At 43.1% G+C, this 18317-nt stretch overlaps 1 protein-coding gene across 1 annotated transcript in view; it reads left to right on the forward strand.

Moving 5' to 3' along the window:
• Positions 1-7795: 7795 nt before the first annotated feature.
• Positions 7796-18317, forward strand: part of LOC115765861 (protein dachsous) — an 84889-nt gene continuing 74367 nt past the window's right edge. The window contains exon 1 of the mRNA XM_030709591.1: positions 7796-9619. Within this exon, the coding sequence (XP_030565451.1) occupies positions 7796-9619 (1824 nt within the window). The remainder of the gene's footprint in view (positions 9620-18317) is intronic.

Here is an 18317-nt window from a genome sequence, read left to right on the forward strand (position 1 = left end):
TGTGCCCGCGGCTGCTCGGTCGTGCTAACTACGCATAAATATTTTCTCTATGCGTATTAAAAGGCATAAAACAATAAACATTGTTAATTTCAGAGCAGTTACAGTTTGCAGGCACTGTTGAGGTGCATTTGCCTATTAAAGGGGACCGCTTGAGTTGGCAAAATGCTTGCAACAGGCGGGGGCAAAGAGAACATTAATCTTGTACGAGATATATTATTGGATTTGGCCCTTGACTTAGATCTGAGAATAGCGCAGCTAATGACACTTAATTATTCATTTTTGTGATTGTTTACTATGTTAGTTAAATATTACAGACTAAAAATAAAAATCAATTAAAATTAGAGCTGAACATAACGAAAGACTTAGGCAACGAACTTGTGAAATGCAATTTTATTTATAACTAGCATTTCTCTTTTATTTGTTGAATAAATTTTTATTGTCATCTCATATTAAAACTTGAGTTAAAATAAATTTTTGAAGTTCATATTTCATTTACTTTCAATCGGATTTGTCGACTGGCAAAGATGTTTATTTTGTGAAATCTACGTTCTTTGGCTTTCAAATTTCATACAAATTTGACGATAAGCTAGGAGCATACGTATAATACTCGACTAAGTAGAAACATATATGGTACCAATAAGAAATACATGTATGAAGTGAATAAAACCCCATTTATTCAGTTAAAAGAACCTAGGGTAATTTCATGTCTCCAGAAGATCGATGCATACATAATTATATAATATATATACATATATGTATATAAATATTATATCTATTTTCTGTGGTTTACGTGTGTAGTATGTAAATATTTTATGATTCAATTCAGAGTATCTAGAAGTCCAGCAGCCTGACCTGGTTCAGTCCGATTAAGTTTAGTTTGGGATTTAGTTTTATGACCCACATGTGCTGCCTGACCATGCACCAAGCATGTGTGTGTGTATATTGCACGAGAAGGTATTAAATTAAGTCAAGATTGAGCCCATAACAACAACAAGAGCTAGAACGATCGTAAAGCAGGGCACTATGCCCGTCGATAACAAGTGTATTTGTGGCTTCGGTGTGGCAAAGCATTTTGTCTGCATTTGCATTTGTGGCATCGAGCCCATAAACACTTGGTCTACATAATTTGATTGTTTTAATGGGAGCAGCATTCTTTATGGAGGCAAACTAGTCGCATACAGCATCAGCTCAATAGCGCGATAAATATAACGAAATGTTAACAATTTTTTTTTCCGATTTTGATTGAAAAACATATTTGTATTTAATTTTTTTTATGGCATAGCGTGCGGGTTAATGAACGCGCTGTGAGATCAGTTTCTCGCTGGCTGATTTGCACTTTTATGATGAGCCATAAAACGGGCCAAACAATGGCCAAAAAGCACACACAGACTATGGCAATAATTGCTAAATGCTTTTGGCTACCCCCGAAAAATAACTAAAACCAAAAAATAAACACTCCTTATAGCTAGATCTGAAGCTGCTGCCCGAAGCTTCCGGTTCTCGCAAATCTATTAATATCCCATATAAATTTGTGAAAGATGTTACTGGGCGCAGCCCCATAAACCGCAACGGATAGCACAAACAAACGTGGGGAAGGTAAGGCAGGTGGTGCAGCACACACAGACACACATAGTCGAGATTAGAAGACACAGACACATGACAAGCTGCAGCCCATTCGGATTCGGATTCAGATTCCAGTTCAGCTACAGCTTCAGGTTCAGCTTCAGCTTCAGGTTCAGTTCGGCGGGCAATCTGTAATCTGTGTGAGCGTCATTTCATATTTTCTTACACTTTGGAAATTGGTGCACTTGACGTCTTGACGGACGCTGTTTTCCGATAAGATATGATAAATAATATAATAAATGCCGCTAATTAATGGCACTTTAATATGAAAAGAGCCAATGCCATGCTAAATATAGGCAGATCAACTGTTTGCTGTTGCTTCCCTGAGAACCTGTGTGCTGCCCATTCCGCTTCTTGTTCCCGACAACTCTGCCATTTTCATTGCAGGCTAATTACGAGAAAATTTCAATAACAGGGCGCTTTTCTAGCTAATGGTAATGTGTGCTTGGCTAAATTTCAATATTTAACTATTATTGCATGAAGAGGTTCGGGAGTTCTCTAATTAGGCTGATGACTATCGAAAATTTATACAGAAAAACATCGATTTGTAAGTCAACATGATGCATACCGATTAATTTCATAGAAAAAATCGATAAATCGCTATCAGAGACATGTACCAAGCATTTTATCGATAAGATAAGTTCAAATCGATAAGTCAGAGTCGTATGCTAATTTAATAATAACAATGATTAAATATCAAATACATCTGTATCGATAGATGTACTGACAATTAGAATACCGATAGTTCGTACTAGCGAATATCGATAAGATGGCAAAGGATAATTGACTAGTCTTTCAAGTTTTATAAGATAACTTAGTAAATTTTTCATATGAATCTAACCACACATATAGTTAAAAGTTTTAAAGTTCCACAAATATCGATATATATCGATAACTTGAAAAATCGCAAATATCATCAAAATATAGCAAGCTGACCACACAAATTGACCCCGATTTTTTGCACTTGTTTTGAAAGTGAAATTCATGGTGAAAATTTGTAAATGAAAATGGAAAACAGTTTCGTGCTTTGCTGGTCAGCTGAAGCGTTTAGGTGTTGGGCCGTTTGCGTTCACTTGCATTTTCGCACTTTTTCTTGCAGAAAATCTCATGCGAACTTCACGCTTTCTGAGAACCGTCCGTCTGCATGTCTGCGTGTTTTTTTCTGCTCGGCTGGCCATCAACAGAGACTCCAGTTATAGGCGATATGCACATATGTACGCCGCAGATTTGCATCTAAATGAGCTCAATTAATATGCAAACAATTAAAATGTTACTGCTTATGGCTAATGCCACGAGTCCAACGCGACTGTCTCGAATATATCGTGTACGGCAATTAGAAAGCCATTAGAAATAACTTATTAACAACCGCAGCCCCCACAAGATTGAGCATCACCCCTCCCTCACTACCCCCCCGCTGCCAAGCACTGTCGCGGGCCACTTCAGTGAGCAGGCGCACTGGGCATGCTCCATCTCGCACATTTCATAAATTACTCAACATTTAATTAAACACGCTCTAAAGCGCTACTTACCACCTACTTAGCCGCCGGTTTTAGACAACAATTTTGCATAATTTGAAGTTAAATCATGAACACACAACAGCAACAACAACAACGATAACTGCAGCAACAACAACGACATTAACAGACGACAAGTTGATTATCAGATTCGTTTCTTTCCTTTTTTTTTAATTGTACAAGTTGAAGTTTCTTTAATGCCCTTTAATAAGCGGGTATTTTAAGTGCGTTGAGGCACATGTAACGCGTTCAAAAAGACTTCGACCAAGGTCTTCATTGTTGGACATAGGACATAACCGCAAACTATATGAACTCATATCCCAGTGCAGATATCTTAATGAAATTTTGTGCAGCTGCTTCTTAAAGTTGTTGGCATTATATCTGACAGAACCGATCTGATCGGTTTACTATATCGCATGGCTACCATACGTGTGATTGATCGTATCGATCGATCGTAAAGGTTTTGAAAGGAAAATTTTGGTGTTGCTTATGAAAAATTAATCTAACTCAAGATTAATCCCTCCAATTTAATAAATATGAAATGTTATGGCATATAACTTAAATAGAAACGATCGGTTAATATAGCCCGGCAATATACTGCATATTATCTATAAGTATGCAAGGCATTTAAATCATTTAAATATCTTGCATATTATATGCAAGTATACAGGGCATTTAATTCTCCCAATAGATTTTTATTAAATGTCTAGTTTTTCGACAAAAAGGAATAAATAAAAAACCAACTAAAAATCGCTTGAACATTAAATGCTTCTATGGAAACCCCCTTTAGATATTTTGGCAATACACCTTTTGCCCGCCTATTTGACGAGCTTTTGCTTAAGATCTGATGAACATATTTTATAACTGCCATAAATCTGTAAGGGTATTAAATGGCAGTACAAAAGAGTTATTTTTTCTTCTGGTTTTTATAAGCAATTAATGAAATCCTAGGCACTCAAAACATGTGCAGTGCTCATGTTAAGCACTGTACGCGGCGCTCTGGGCCGCTTCCTGCCTGGCAGCTGGACAGAGGCGCCTCGGCTCCTTTGGCTGGCCCAAATTGCGGCGGCCATGCTTGGACGCTCAGAAAAACCGCCTGCTTTTCGTCTGATGTTCGTTTGATATCAGAGCAATGCCAGGTGAGTGTCCACTGTGCACAGCAGTCGAGAGTTGAGAATATTGTGGCTTTTCTTTCGTTGCTCCCTTTGTCAGTTTTGTGCCAGCCCCCCTTTGGCTAATTAGTTGAGCCGTAAAGTTTATGCGCCTTTCGTTATTGTTTTTTTTTTTTGTTGTTTTGATGGGGTTATGGTTATATAGTATTTGTTGTAACTTTTATTTGCCATTAAGTAGATTTTATTAACGCGAACAGCCTTTACGAGCTTTTGTGCTCGTAAAAAGAAACAAAAAAAAGCGAACACAGTCCCGGGAAAAGTAATATTTTTTTAATGCCCAAGTTATGAGATGGTCAGGCAAATCAAAGCCAAAACTACAATATGTCTAATTACATGTTTGTCATTTGATATTAGACAACGGCACAGTGCACAGTTCGAGTGGAGTCTGCCTGCCTGCTGGAGCCACACACACGCAACCAACCAGTTGCTGTTGGGGCCACGCTCTGTGCGCTTTCTAATGTGTTTGGGTATTAGCAGTTCATCTAAACTTATGACAAGTGCAAATCAAACTGACGTTTCCGTAGTAGCTGCAGCAGCAGCAGCAGCAATAGCCCAAGCCTCGATCTCGCAGAGGTAATTTGCGTATGGGCCGCCGTCAAGTGTCAAGCCTGGCCCAACCAGAACCGGGGGTTCATGTCTAATGTGCTTCTCTTATATTTTTTTCTGTTAGATTTTCAACCCGGTTTGCAGTTTATTAAATTACATTTTCATGCCATGGCTGCGTTTCCAGGAAGGTACTCGGACCATGATTATTAAGTTATTAGAGGCCTGATGGACACGCAGCCTGGCCCCCATACCCTGTACCCGCTCCCGGTACGTTATATCAATCAGGCATTCAAGCTGTCACATAATTGAGCCCAAGCTACTCTCACATGCAATGCACGGCCTTTCGCATGGTCTATTTATTAATTCACTTTTAATTGCTCGCTTTCTTTTTGATCCTGTGATCATCTGACGATGAGCGGGCAGTTTTCTTTTCTTTTCTTTTGGAGGGTGCCCTTAATGCTAGATTTCTATCGCTAGGAACATCACGAACCCAAATACCATGTGAAACTAACAAATTTCTATTTTGGGTATTTCCACCATTTGCTACGGCCTGTTGAAACAAACAAATAATCATAATTATACCCTGGATTTTAGAAGAACATTTTTGAGAGGGGTGTTTTGAATGCTATTAAAGGTAGATTTAAGAATAGAAAAAAACAGCCACTAAAGTATTCAAAATTCATTTTATGATTTTATGGCGATAAATTAAAATTTTGTTATTAATTTCAACCAATTTTCATTCAATTAACTAGCGACTTTGTCGATTTTCCTGTTTGATTTATATTTTTGTTACTTTGTATAGTTTTGGTACTTCAATTATGATTCGAAATAGTCAAATCTATAAAGAAAATATAACTGTGGTAAGAGGATTCTGACGAGGCTGTGATACTGTACTTATAAAGAGACATCAGCACACATTTACAGCTCTTTCTTGTTCTGTTTATGTGGCCATAATTTTCGATCCCAGCCACATTTAGAGCTGGGATTTTAACATTTAGCATGCTAGCAGCTTGACTAAAAATTGTGATTGTTGAAATTAGTTTAAGGTACTCTAAATCCCTGTTGAAATGCTTATTTCAAATATATATTATGCCCCGCAGTCTGATATCAGGCATTTTCCTATTCGGTTTTGCTTTGTTTAAGTTTTTTTTATTTCTGTCAATAACCAACTTGTGTGTAGGGTGTTTGCTAGTGCAGCACGCCCGTCTAAAGTATTTTTACTTCTTTCATTTTTCTTCTATTTTTTTGTTGTATTTTTTGCTTATCGCGCGAGAAAAATCTATAAAATTGCAGCAGCCGCCGCACAGCGTTGTTTGTTGTTTTTTTTTATTTTCGGGGCCACTCGAATGTGCCGAATATGAAAAGTGTTAGTCATGGTCTTGTTAACTAAATTGTTGACCACGAATTCGCTGGCCAGCCGAGCCGCAGTTAAGACTCGCCCTCTCTCTCTCACACACACATACACAAAATCTTTCTTCTGTTCTTTGGCTGATCCCATGCGCTCCAATCCAATTTCAATACAATAAAAACTTCAGTTGTGTATTTTATTTGTTCGAATTCTAAATGTGCGAGTGTGTGTGCGTGTATGTGTGTGTTACCAACAGTTTTAGAACATCAATATTTCAGACCAGCATAGGCCCCAGCAGAATTGCCGACTCGGACTCGGACTCGGACGTGGTCTCAGACCCTTTTAGCCTTTGAACCTTTTGGATGCGCAGGTAGTTGTTTTTTGTTGCTGCCAGCCGGAGCTTCTTTTGTCTTCAGCTCGTTTAGTTTATGTGTGTATCCCGTCTTTTTTCTTAACCCACCCCCGGTATATGGGCATTTGCCTCGTTTGAATTTCAAATTGTGCTGCGGATGCTTGGACAATGCGTAAGCCGCTCTCAGAACCATCAACGTGATGAGCTTCATCAGTCTGCTAAGCGCGTTAGTGCAGTTATCAGTCTATTAGTTGCCATCTATCACGGGCCTAAGAGGAAGACATCTAACGCGAAGACCCACCAACTTTCCACCAAGTCGTTGCAGCGTGGGCAGGGATTAGTTGGTCACGTTTATGCTCTGCGTTTATAGTCGCCCATTTGTCCCTGCTTTTCAAAAAGAAAAATAAGCCCGGTGCCAGTACTTAATCACAGTTTGTCGAAGGATCGCTTGGTGAATCAATGCCATGTGTTGACACTTATTCATGTGTTGAACCTAGCTCGAAGCTTGGCGAAGTAAATATTCCTCACTTTTCTGTATTAATTATGGTGTGTGTGTAGTAGAAGCAGAAAATTTAGTTTTTCTCTAATTGAAATGCAACAAGAAAGAATACGGGTGGATTGAGAGCTGAAGATTAAATATCCTCATGGATAAGCGTAAAATTGGAATAACAGACATGATAAAGTAGTCTGTTTCAGCCAGTTACCATGTATATACGTCCTGCACACTAAAGAAGGAACTGTGCTTAATTTTATGAAGAGAGCTGTAAAACATAGAGACTAGTTTGCATAAAAACAAACAGAAGAACAAGGCTATCACAACTCGTATTTGTACTGATCAAGAATATATAGCTTATGTGAAATAAAATTGATATTTATCAATTAAAACCAATTAAACCTTTTTCTAATTTTCAATATTTTTTCTCCTTCCATTTGCAGCCCAAAATGGCGCCTGCTGCTGGACGTAGCGTAGGGCATACGCAGTCGGTGATATGCGATTAGCGTGTTGTTGGGTTCTTAGCACGCAGCAGCAACAAGACGAAGAATACCCAAACGCAGACAAACTGAAACAGCGAAAGCGACTGAAAGCCCCAAAAAACCCAACGAGATGCATACGAGTTCGAGCTCCAGCTCGAGTGCGAGTTCTGTGAACTCCAACAACAACAACAACAAGATCTGCAGAAGCAGCATAGCAAACACAAGCCGGCGTGCCACGCCCAGAACGCCTCAGAAAGATTACACAATGTTTCACAGATGCCGGCGACGCAACCGGCAAAGCTCAAGGTCAATTTTACCCGCCAACAACAGCAACAACAACATGAGCTGGACGCTGCTCTGGCTGCTCCTAGTCTCCTGCAGCCAACTGTTCGGCTGCAGTGCAGCGGGCAACGCGGGGGACAAGCAGCAGCACGAACGTCGTCTGGAGGTCTTTGAGGGCGTGCCCATTGGCCATCAGATTGGCTATATCGGTGACTTTGACAGCATTGACAGCGGTCCGCCCTACATCATAGTCGCCAATCCCGGCGTCGAAACGGATCTGGCCATTGATCACATCTCAGGCGAAATACGCACCAAGGTACGGCTGGACAGGGAGACCCGTGCCTCCTATGGCCTGGTGGCCATACCCATGAGCGGCCTAAATGTGCGTGTTGTGGTCATCGTGCGGGATGAGAACGACAATGCGCCCACGTTTCCACAGCCCGCCATGCACATCGAGTTCCCGGAGAATACGCCGCGCGAGGTGAAGCGCACGTTGCTCCCAGCGCGAGATTTGGACCTGGAGCCGTACAACACGCAAAGGTATAATATTGTGTCCGGCAATGTGAACGACGCCTTTCGCCTGTCCTCGCATCGGGAACGTGACGGCGTGCTCTACCTCGATCTGCAGATCAGCGGATTCTTGGACAGGGAAACAACGCCCGCGTATAGCCTGCTGATAGAAGCTCTGGATGGTGGTACGCCGCCGCTGCGTGGACTCATGACGGTCAACATAACAATACAGGATGTGAATGACAATCAGCCCATTTTCAATCAGAGTCGGTATTTCGCCACCGTGCCGGAGAACGCGACCGTGGGCACCAGTGTGCTGCAGGTGTATGCCTCCGATACGGATGCGGATGAGAATGGACTCGTGGAGTATGCGATCAATCGCAGGCAGAGCGACAAGGAGCAAATGTTTCGCATTGATGCGCGCACGGGCGCTGTGTACATCAACAAGCCGCTGGATTTTGAGACCAAGGAGCTGCACGAGCTGGTCGTCGTGGCCAAAGATCACGGCGAACAGCCGCTCGAGACGACTGCATTTGTGTCCATACGCGTGACGGATGTCAATGACAATCAGCCCACAATAAATGTTATATTCCTCAGCGAGGATGCCTCGCCAAAAATCTCGGAATCGGCACAGCCGGGCGAGTTTGTCGCACGCATTTCCGTGCACGACCCCGACTCCAAGACGGAGTACGCCAACGTGAATGTCTCGCTGAAAGGCGGCGATGGTCACTTCGCACTGACCACGCGCGACAATAGCATCTACTTGGTCATAGTCAATCTTCCGCTGGACCGTGAGGCGACCTCCAATTACACGTTGAGCGTGGTGGCCACGGACAAGGGCACACCGCCGTTGCATGCCACCAAGTCGATCTTCCTGCGCGTCACTGACATCAACGACAATGCGCCCGAGTTCGAGCAGGATGTGTACCATGCGAATGTCATGGAGGTGGCCGATCCGGGCACCTCGGTGCTGCAGGTGCTGGCCCGCGATCGGGACGAGGGCAACAATGCGGCCTTGAGCTACGCCCTGGCGGACACGCCCGACACGCATGCTCAATGGTTTCAGATTGATGCGCAGACCGGGCTGATTACCACCCGTTCGCACATCGATTGCGAGACGGAGCCGGTGCCACAGCTGACGGTCATCGCACGGGATGGCGGCCAGCCGCCGCTCAGCTCCACGGCCACGGTGCTGGTCACCATACACGATGTCAACGATAACGAACCGATCTTCGATCAGAGCTTCTACAATGTGTCCGTCGCCGAGAACGAACCTGTGGGCAGGTGTATACTCAAGGTGAGTCACTTCCCCATCTACCAAGGGTACCAGATGTCTGTATCTGGATATCCATCCATCTATTTGCCTATCTACCAGCTTTTGTTTGACCCATTTTGTTTACTTTGTTTTTTTTTTTATTTTTGGCTCGCCTCGCCTAGTGACTCGAATCACACAACAAGCGTCACTTATGGATTTTCTACGTACTTGAAACCCAACCTAATCTCATGCATCAATTACCCTCAGACTCAGGCCCAGAGTCAGTCCGAGTAAAACTTTCTGACCGATCACTCAGACATCGACATCCGTAGGGAATTGCGGCGGCTGTCGTTTCGGCTACTTGCCGCATGCCGTTTGCCTTTTGCCTCGTAGACACATTTGTGCACAGCTTGTTATGCGCATACCCTTATCTCAGGCTAGAGGTCTATGCGCTTTTTGACCAAGTTTGTAGTACTTAAACAAAACTCACGCTAAAAAACTGCAGATGGGCGAGGAAGTGTGATGAATTTGAAGACTGACAGATCTACCAAACTAGCCCAAATGAATTCATTCGATAAACGATAACCTTTGCAATCGAAATCGATCAATATTTCTTATATACAATGTCCAAATATTGATGTTGTGTGGTCAGTAATCCTACAAGATGATAATAGCTCAATACCATTGAACATTTTTAATATCGATAGATTTCTTTAATTGAGAATTGTTAAGACAATAAGATTTCTTGATATATGATCAGCTACTGATGCGCTTTAACGTTTTTTTTTATCGATAATTGCAATCGAAATCTCGGAGCATAACGATATGATCGAGAAACGATAAGCCCAAATCAATACTAATGACATTTGTAATATCGATTAAAAATATTCTCGATAGTCATTTTTTACGATTTTGCTCACTTGACAACTAGTGTATATCCGTTTCGGTGTTCACCTGTTGGCATTTCCTCCTTGTTAACTGTTTTAGGCAGTCGAATTCCAAATCGTTTCCAGCTTGTTCGGGTCCCCGCAACCCCCTTGGCGTTACCCCGTTGCCATCCGCACCCGAAGCAATGCAGGCTTCTCACTCTTTTGTAGTTAATCCATTCATCATCGGGTAATTACATTTTTATAACATTTTTCCCCGCTCACAATACAAATGGGCAACCAAAAAGAAACAACTGCAACAACAACAACAAGAACAACAACAGCATGAAACCGGGGCCTAAAACCGTTTCTAGCGCTTAACGAAGGCATTTTGTTCGCTGTTGTTGGTCGGCTCTCAGTCTCCGTCTCCAGCTCCATCGCCGTCTCCATCTCCGTTCCCGCCTCAAACTCTTGTCTTTCTATCACCCATTTTTTTTCTTTCACACACACACACACACACACACACATATACATACACGACGTCGACAAGATTTTGTTCGGACTATCAAATGTGACCTCTCTTGTCTCTTGTCTCTCGCTGTGCGCCAGCCGCAAATAGCAGAAAAAAGCCCATGAAATGAAAAAAAAAAACAACTAAAATGTTGCTTAGATTCCGAAAAAAAAACTTCTCAGCAATTTAATAACACGAGTTTCAACTCAACGCAACAACAAAAACAATTTATAAATACGAGTAACATATCAAAAAAAAAACATTGATTACCGTTTTTGTACAACATTTTTAGTGTTGTAAAGCGCTTTGTTTGTGTAAGCTTGAGAATTTGTCTCCAATTTTATGTATTATCAGGAATCCCATTAAGTGTAATATCTTAAATTGGGTCAGTTAACAAAAAAAACGTACAAAATCTTTGTATAAATGGAAATGCCAAATAAAAAATCAGAATTTTTCATGTTTCTTTTGAGTTTTCAATGTTGTGCAGCGCCTCTAAATGGTATTTCCTAGGCGACCCTTTTGGTTTGTAAATCTCTTCACCACAATTACATACTCTTTTTAACAATATTACTGGCTCAAGTGTCTTTTCGTCAACAGTTTTCAGTGTTGCAAAGCGCTTCGTAAGTGTATTTAAGTTCAACTTGTTAGCTGAATTCATATTTTTTTGATTCCTGGTCTTAGTTAGTAAAAAATCGCGAATTTAGCTACTTATAAACAATTACAGGGCGCTCTCGTAGACATTTCCGCCAATCAAATCAAATCAAATCAAATCGTATCGCTGCAAAGAAAGAGAAACAGCAAATGCGAGAGTTGAACGAAATTAAAGGCTGCGACGGGCCAAAACAACAACAATTTGAAATAACAACGCCAATTCTGTGCTGGCAACAACAAAATTTTCGATGAAATCTGAAAAAAGTCACGTTTCCTTAATTACAATGAAAGAAAATCAGTTGCGTCTCGGTGTTGCCGCCTCCCCCAACCCACCCTCGCTGAACCCTTCAAGCAAAATATAAACCACAGACACAGAAAGAAATACAAAATACGAAACACAAAACGCATAATTGGTTCACGCAAAAATGAAGAAAAAATACAAAATAATACCAAAAAAAAAAAAATAAATAAAAATTCAGTCTGCGATACACATCTACAGTTTTGGGAAAGAGATAGCCATATCGCTGGATCGTAGAGCGCGAGGTTTCATAATCATAAAAGCGGCGGCCAAGAGAGGAAAAAAAAATCGAAAACAAAAACTAAATTCGGTGCTCGGGTTACTTCTTTTTCATATTGAAGCCAATCTGTGGTTGTGAACACAATAAAAAGTCGAAGCTACTTCAAAAACAAAAAACAAAAAAAACGCAAATCGGAATTTGGAGTATAATAAAAACAAATTCAAAAAAACAAAAAAACAGAACAAGTAAAAAGGGCAACAAGCTGTTCCAAAGGGCCCGAGAGACAAAAACGAAGACGAACTAAACATTTTTTATGGCGCAAACCAGAAGAAAATTAAAAAACCCAAAAAGAGAAAAAAGTTCGTAATATATTTAATACGAGCGAGTTGGAGAACATTCAAACAGGCCAGCGCCAAAGCCAACAAACAGACAAACAATAAACCGAACAATTCTGAAACAAAAAGCCAAATATTTGACTAAAACAAACCGGACAACGGTGCCCAGTTTTCTGGACCCCAAAACCCCAAGCCAAATAACTGCGCTGCCCGGTCGAGTGAGAACAACAAATACTTGCCAGCTGCTCGTCATTGTTTGCTCGACTTTTGGCACTGCACGTGGGCGCAAGGCGCGGTCAGCGGAGCGGAGCGGAGCGGGGCGTGGCGACTCGCTGCGTTCCATCGATTGGCGGGCAGGCAGGCAGGCAGCCAGGCAGACCGGCAGCGCAGCTGCGAATGGAATTCGCCATCATCATCGAGGATAATTGCAGCTTCATCAGCCGCAGACGAAGCTGACTTTAATTTCGTTCCTTCCACAACGCAGAACAGGCGGGTTTCTCCAGAGCAAAGTGCAAAGAAATATGCCAGAGCAGCGCTGCGAAGGTTAACAGAGCACAACATTTTCAGCACCCTGAGAGTTTCCCAGGGAAAGTTCTGCTATTATAATTAGTATTTCATATCGCTTGTCATTAATGTTTATAATTCAGCCCAAACACTGGCAAAGATATCAGAATACTTGTGCCCAAAACTGGTATTCAAATTCGCAGCATAAGGCTCAAAGAAATGTCAACTATTTTTACTTCCTTTGTATTTAAAACAACATTTATCGAGGGTTCGAACCCTTTACCTAACTATTCAGTAGCTGTACATCTTTAAAGGAGAAGCCATGCAATCTAATACTAATTATTTTTTTTTTTAGCTAAGTTTAAAGAAATATGCAAAAAGAAAGCCAAGAAATCCATAAGATGGCTCGAGCCCCCAGCCACAAATGTATATTTTATATATTCATAATAGATATCAATGCATTATGAGCTAAAATTTGTGTTGACTCTTAGAGAAGTTGGAATCTTTTCCCTTAGTATAAGGAAACTGAAGTCTGCGGTTCAAGCTCCCAGGCTCAATTTCCAATCAGTTCTATAATCGAAATAGATTGAATGAACTCGCATGTAAATAGCAAAGTCCACAATTTTGATGGTTTTTTAAGCTGTAATTTTAAATTTGTTGTATTTTTATTATTAAGAGTTGGGAGCTCGAAACTCTCGGCCAGTTCTTGTGGCAGTTACTTGCTCATAATGCAAATTGTTAAACCAAATGAAATGGCACAAATTGATGGCAAAGGCCACGTACTTGTTCCAAATTCGGTGCCCTACAAGCTCTGAAATGTTGGCCGACTCAGTTTCGCCCTCCACACAGACAGACAGACAGTCAGACAGACAGATGTACAGGCAGACGGAGCGCGTCCGTCCGTTGCCGTTCCCATCTAGGCCACACCTATTTCGCCAGCGAGTGTATCATTTTCGAGCGGGAGCGGAAATGCTATTTAATTAGAGGCGATCAAATGCCGCCTAACTCCAACTCCAATTCCAAGTCCGACTGCGACCTCGAGATGGACTATTACTTGGCCTGGTAGCCATCTAATGGCTGACCAAATTACACTTTAATTCGGGCCGCAAGACGAAAGACTTAGGCAACAAACTTGCCCCAGCTACGCCAGCATTAATATTGAAATGAAAAAAAAAAGAAAAAATTAAAAACTCATTATGCAAATTGCCAGCGAGAGTTGAGTCCAAGCTGAGCACAATACGAATTGGAGCGCCAACTGTGAAGCGTCCTCTACGTTCTGGTCCTCCGCTTGCCGCCGCCGCCGTCACCCCCCCAATCGCCCCGCGGCCACCCCCGCAGCCGCCCTCGCAGCAGTCAGTTGATTTCTAAGACAACATAATTTGTTCAGCGTGTTGTCATTTCGGATTTGTTGTTGCTGTTGTTGCTGCAGTTACACACTAAATTACATGCAATTACATGTTGCAGCTAGTTGACTGGCAATTGGCTGGCACCCCCTACACCCCTCTCCCCGCACCCCTCTCCCACCGGACAGCACGCGGAACAGATTGGCAGCCAAAGTTGTTGCTGCAGCAGCCGGCGCTGAAATTAGTTGCATTTGTTGCCGTTGCTGCTGTTGTTGTTATTGTTGTTGTTGTTGTAATTTCGCATTGTTTGGCTAATCTACGTAAATCTCATTTTGGAGGCTCCCACAATTACAAAAGTGCCCGCTGCTGGGCGCAGGGGAGGGGTCGGGGGCGGGCAGCATTAGTTGGGCTCTAGCTGCGAACTGCGGCCTGCCCATTTGGCAAGTTATGTGGCCGCTTCTCTTCTAATGCCATTGAACTGGTTTGCGCCGAGGGTGCAAGTGGCAGGTTTGCCGCGCCCCTTTGGCAGCCCCCCGCACAGCTGCCGCCGCCCCTGTGGCTCCACTTGCTGCACATGCGTTGGCTTTGCACCAATTTTTCTTTGTCTCTTGCATCAATTCACTTTTTTCTAAACATGGACTCAGCCTGCCCCTCTCTCTCTTTCGCACTCTCTCTGAGCGAGCTTCTCTCTGTAGTTCACGCTCTCTCTCTCTCGCTCTCTCTCTCTTGTCCGCTCTCTTTTGCACTGCGTCCGCAACTTGTTTTGCACAATTTTAATTTTATAAACACCTTTAACGCATTTTTGTGCGCTCACATTCCATAAATGCCACAGCAGAGCGTAGCGCAGAGACACAGGGCGAGAGACTAAGAGAGAGTGAGAGAGAGAGCATGTCTTGAATTCACCTCACTTGCTGCACGTTGTTTCTGTTGCTGGCAAACGGCGCATTCAGCGTTTGTCATTCAGAAATTCAGCGTGTTCTCTAGCTCTCCCTCTCTCTCTCTCTCTCTCTCTCGTTCTCTCTGTATGTCTGTGTGTGAGACAAAATGGTTGGAAAATCATGGCGCAGGCGCAGCGGCCGAGCCGGTTTTTGGGCTCGATATTTTTGTAGTACTTGTCTTTTGTATCATAGCAAACAACGCGCTACAACTTAGCGTATGTGTGCGTGTGTGTGTGCACATGTGTGTATGTGTGTATGTTTGTCTCGCCTTGTTTGTATTTGTGTTTGCGGGGTGCCTAATATATGCAGTGGCTGCAGCTACCATTTGTGCTACCAACTGGCGCTGATATTTAAAACGCTTAATAAATTAATTAAGTTGTGTTTTCTTGTTGAACCATGCCACGTCCCGCCCGCCCCGCAGGCATAGAGAGAGAGAGAGAAAGGAAGAGAGAGAGGGAGGGGGCAGCGATAAGCCCAACATAATTTTTGACACAATTTTGCAAAGTTAAAAATCGCCAGATAATCGCCAGTTGCCCGAGCGTTTCCTGCTATGCAAAAAGCAGGCGGAAAACAACAACAACAACAATAAGAGGAACAAGAACAACAACAACAACAACAGCAGCAGCAATAATAATAACGACAGCTACATGAAGAGGCAGCCATAACAAACACCAACAACCCACAAGCGCTGCCCGGGCAACCGCCACAATAGCCACAAGCGCTGATCACAATCAAAACATCAATAAACCTTAACTGATAGCCAAGGCAGCCGAGGCGGCCAAAAGGAGCGGCTGTGCCACAGTTGATGTTGCACATTTTGCATTGCCACTGACCGAAAACTGCGTCATCCTCTTCGACTTGCAACGCGCATGTGTCTGTATGTGTGTGTGTGTGTGTCTGTCTGGTTGTGCACGTCGTCATCACACATCAAATGCGCATCAATTTGCGGCCCAAACGCGACAACAGCCGCGTACTCTGGCCCAAAACCCCGTTCCAGACACGCGTGCAACATTGTGGCAAGGCAGGCAGGCGGCGCTTTTGGGCCAGAGCATTGAGCTCTGTTGCTGCTGCTGCAACTTCTGGCTTGGCTCTGGCCATATTTAGTAAATGCCGCTTCTGTAGCCTGCCTTTAAACGTGCAATTAAAGCGCACACACACATACACCAACACACACACACACATATATATATACATATCGCGAAGTGCTGTTAGGACTGCAAACTGTGGAGCAGAAGCGCGCGCGCGCGCCCGTTCGCTCGCTTGCGCACATCACAACAACCCGAGGGCATTGGCTACTGCATTTGCATAGCCGCCGCCACTCACTCGCTCGCTCGTCCTCTCTCTCTCTCTCTCTTCCTCTCTCTCTCTCTTTCTCTTTCTCTCCTCCACTCTCTGGGCAAGAAAGAAAGACAGGCCCTGGCAGCAGGCAGCACAAAATATGCACTCCAGCTCCTTCTGCCCGTACCTTTTGGCCCGACTTTGGCCGTCAGTTTCAGTTATGTTGGCCAAAATAGCTTCTTTTGAAGCTGAATCTGAAGTCGTGGCTGGAGCTGGAGCTGTTTCTGGCTGCGTTGTCAAGTGTGCACAGCTCAAACAATTAACTCGTCTCGCTGTCCATTAGCTGCTCAAGCGTTCGCCCCCTGCAGCCTGCTCCAAAAATCAATACAGCCGCGTTCCGCTTAGCACTTTATGCTCCTTTTTTCTTTAATACCCTGAATCCATTGAAAATGGGCAGAAAGGCATTATACCCATTTTACCAATGTGTGTAACAGACGGAATATATATATTGTTGAACAGGCTTGATCAGCCGAGTCGAGGTAGCCTGGCTGTCCGACCGTCCGTCTTTAAAAACAAATCGAACCCAACAACTTTAACAGCTAGAGATTTAAAAGTTGAAATATATCATATTATTACTGACCTTATTATTTTCCCCATATCTCGTTCCATTATCGTAATATCGATAAATAGCCATTTGGTCTTTGGTATTTGAAACCTTAAAGCATTAATATTCCGCATCAGAATGGATGTAGCACGAGTCTATAAAAACAAATCGAACCCAAAAACATTAAGAAATATATATTTGAAAGTTTGCACATACGCAGAACGGGGTATCTGATAGTCGTGCACTGCCGACTAGAGCACACTTGCTCTTTTTTATAGTTTTGTGGGGCGGCTCAAAACGCGCTTAGCCGCCATTAGCTGAACGTAAGAAAAAAACTGAAAGTGCGTTGATTGATGGGCTGCTTTGGGTACCTCTTGGCCACGGCTAGTTGGCCAATTGGTGTTGGAGGTCAAGTGCGTGTGTATATATGTGTGTTTGAGTGTGTGTGTGTGTGGCAGCAGAGGCATTTGCATATTGGAGTAGCAATCAACGCAGCAGCTCGTTCTGGCTTCGTCTACACTTCAGCTGCTGCTGCTGCTGCTGTGTGTTCTTAACAATTTCTGCTGAAAAACGTGCGATTCTAAATGAGCATATCAACAGCTTACAAGCCAAAACCACAAGGCAACGAACCAGCGAGCCACACACAAAAAGCAGCAGCAGCAGCGGCAGCAGCAGCAACAAGTACCTACAGACGAAATACGAAAGACTGAGGACACAAACTTGCTCGCTGGCTGCCTGGCAAGATGCAGCGTTGATAGCTTTTGCATATCGTTGTCGGGTCGCATTCGAAGTATTTACCACAGCAAAATAAAAACCAAAAAAAAAAGCACACACAGCAAGTTGGCAGCTTATTTGGCCCTAATGTCTGCTAGGCTGTTGTTGTTGTTGTTGTTGCTGTTGTGTATTTGGCATAGCGCCGCATGCGGACAGCAGCAGCAGCAGCAACAAGCGAGTTCACAATTTTAATTAGTTAATTATTTTTACTTTTAAGCAAACAAGATTTCAGCGACAAATAAAAAGCAGTCAACAGACAACAGGCAACTGGCAGCAGCAGCTCCAGCCACAGCCGCAGCCGCTTTTGGCCAAATCCCACATGCAGCGGCTCAGCTTGAACCCCAAAACCAAACAAAAAATCCCTGCAGCCTGCAGCCGGTGCCTGTGTCTAAGCCAGACACAGTCTTAGTTTCATAGC

This window comes from Drosophila novamexicana, unplaced genomic scaffold (genome assembly GCF_003285875.2).
Source record: "Drosophila novamexicana strain 15010-1031.04,08,12 unplaced genomic scaffold, DnovRS2.1 tig00001059-arrow-arrow-pilon, whole genome shotgun sequence".
NCBI lineage: Eukaryota > Metazoa > Arthropoda > Insecta > Diptera > Drosophilidae > Drosophila > Drosophila novamexicana.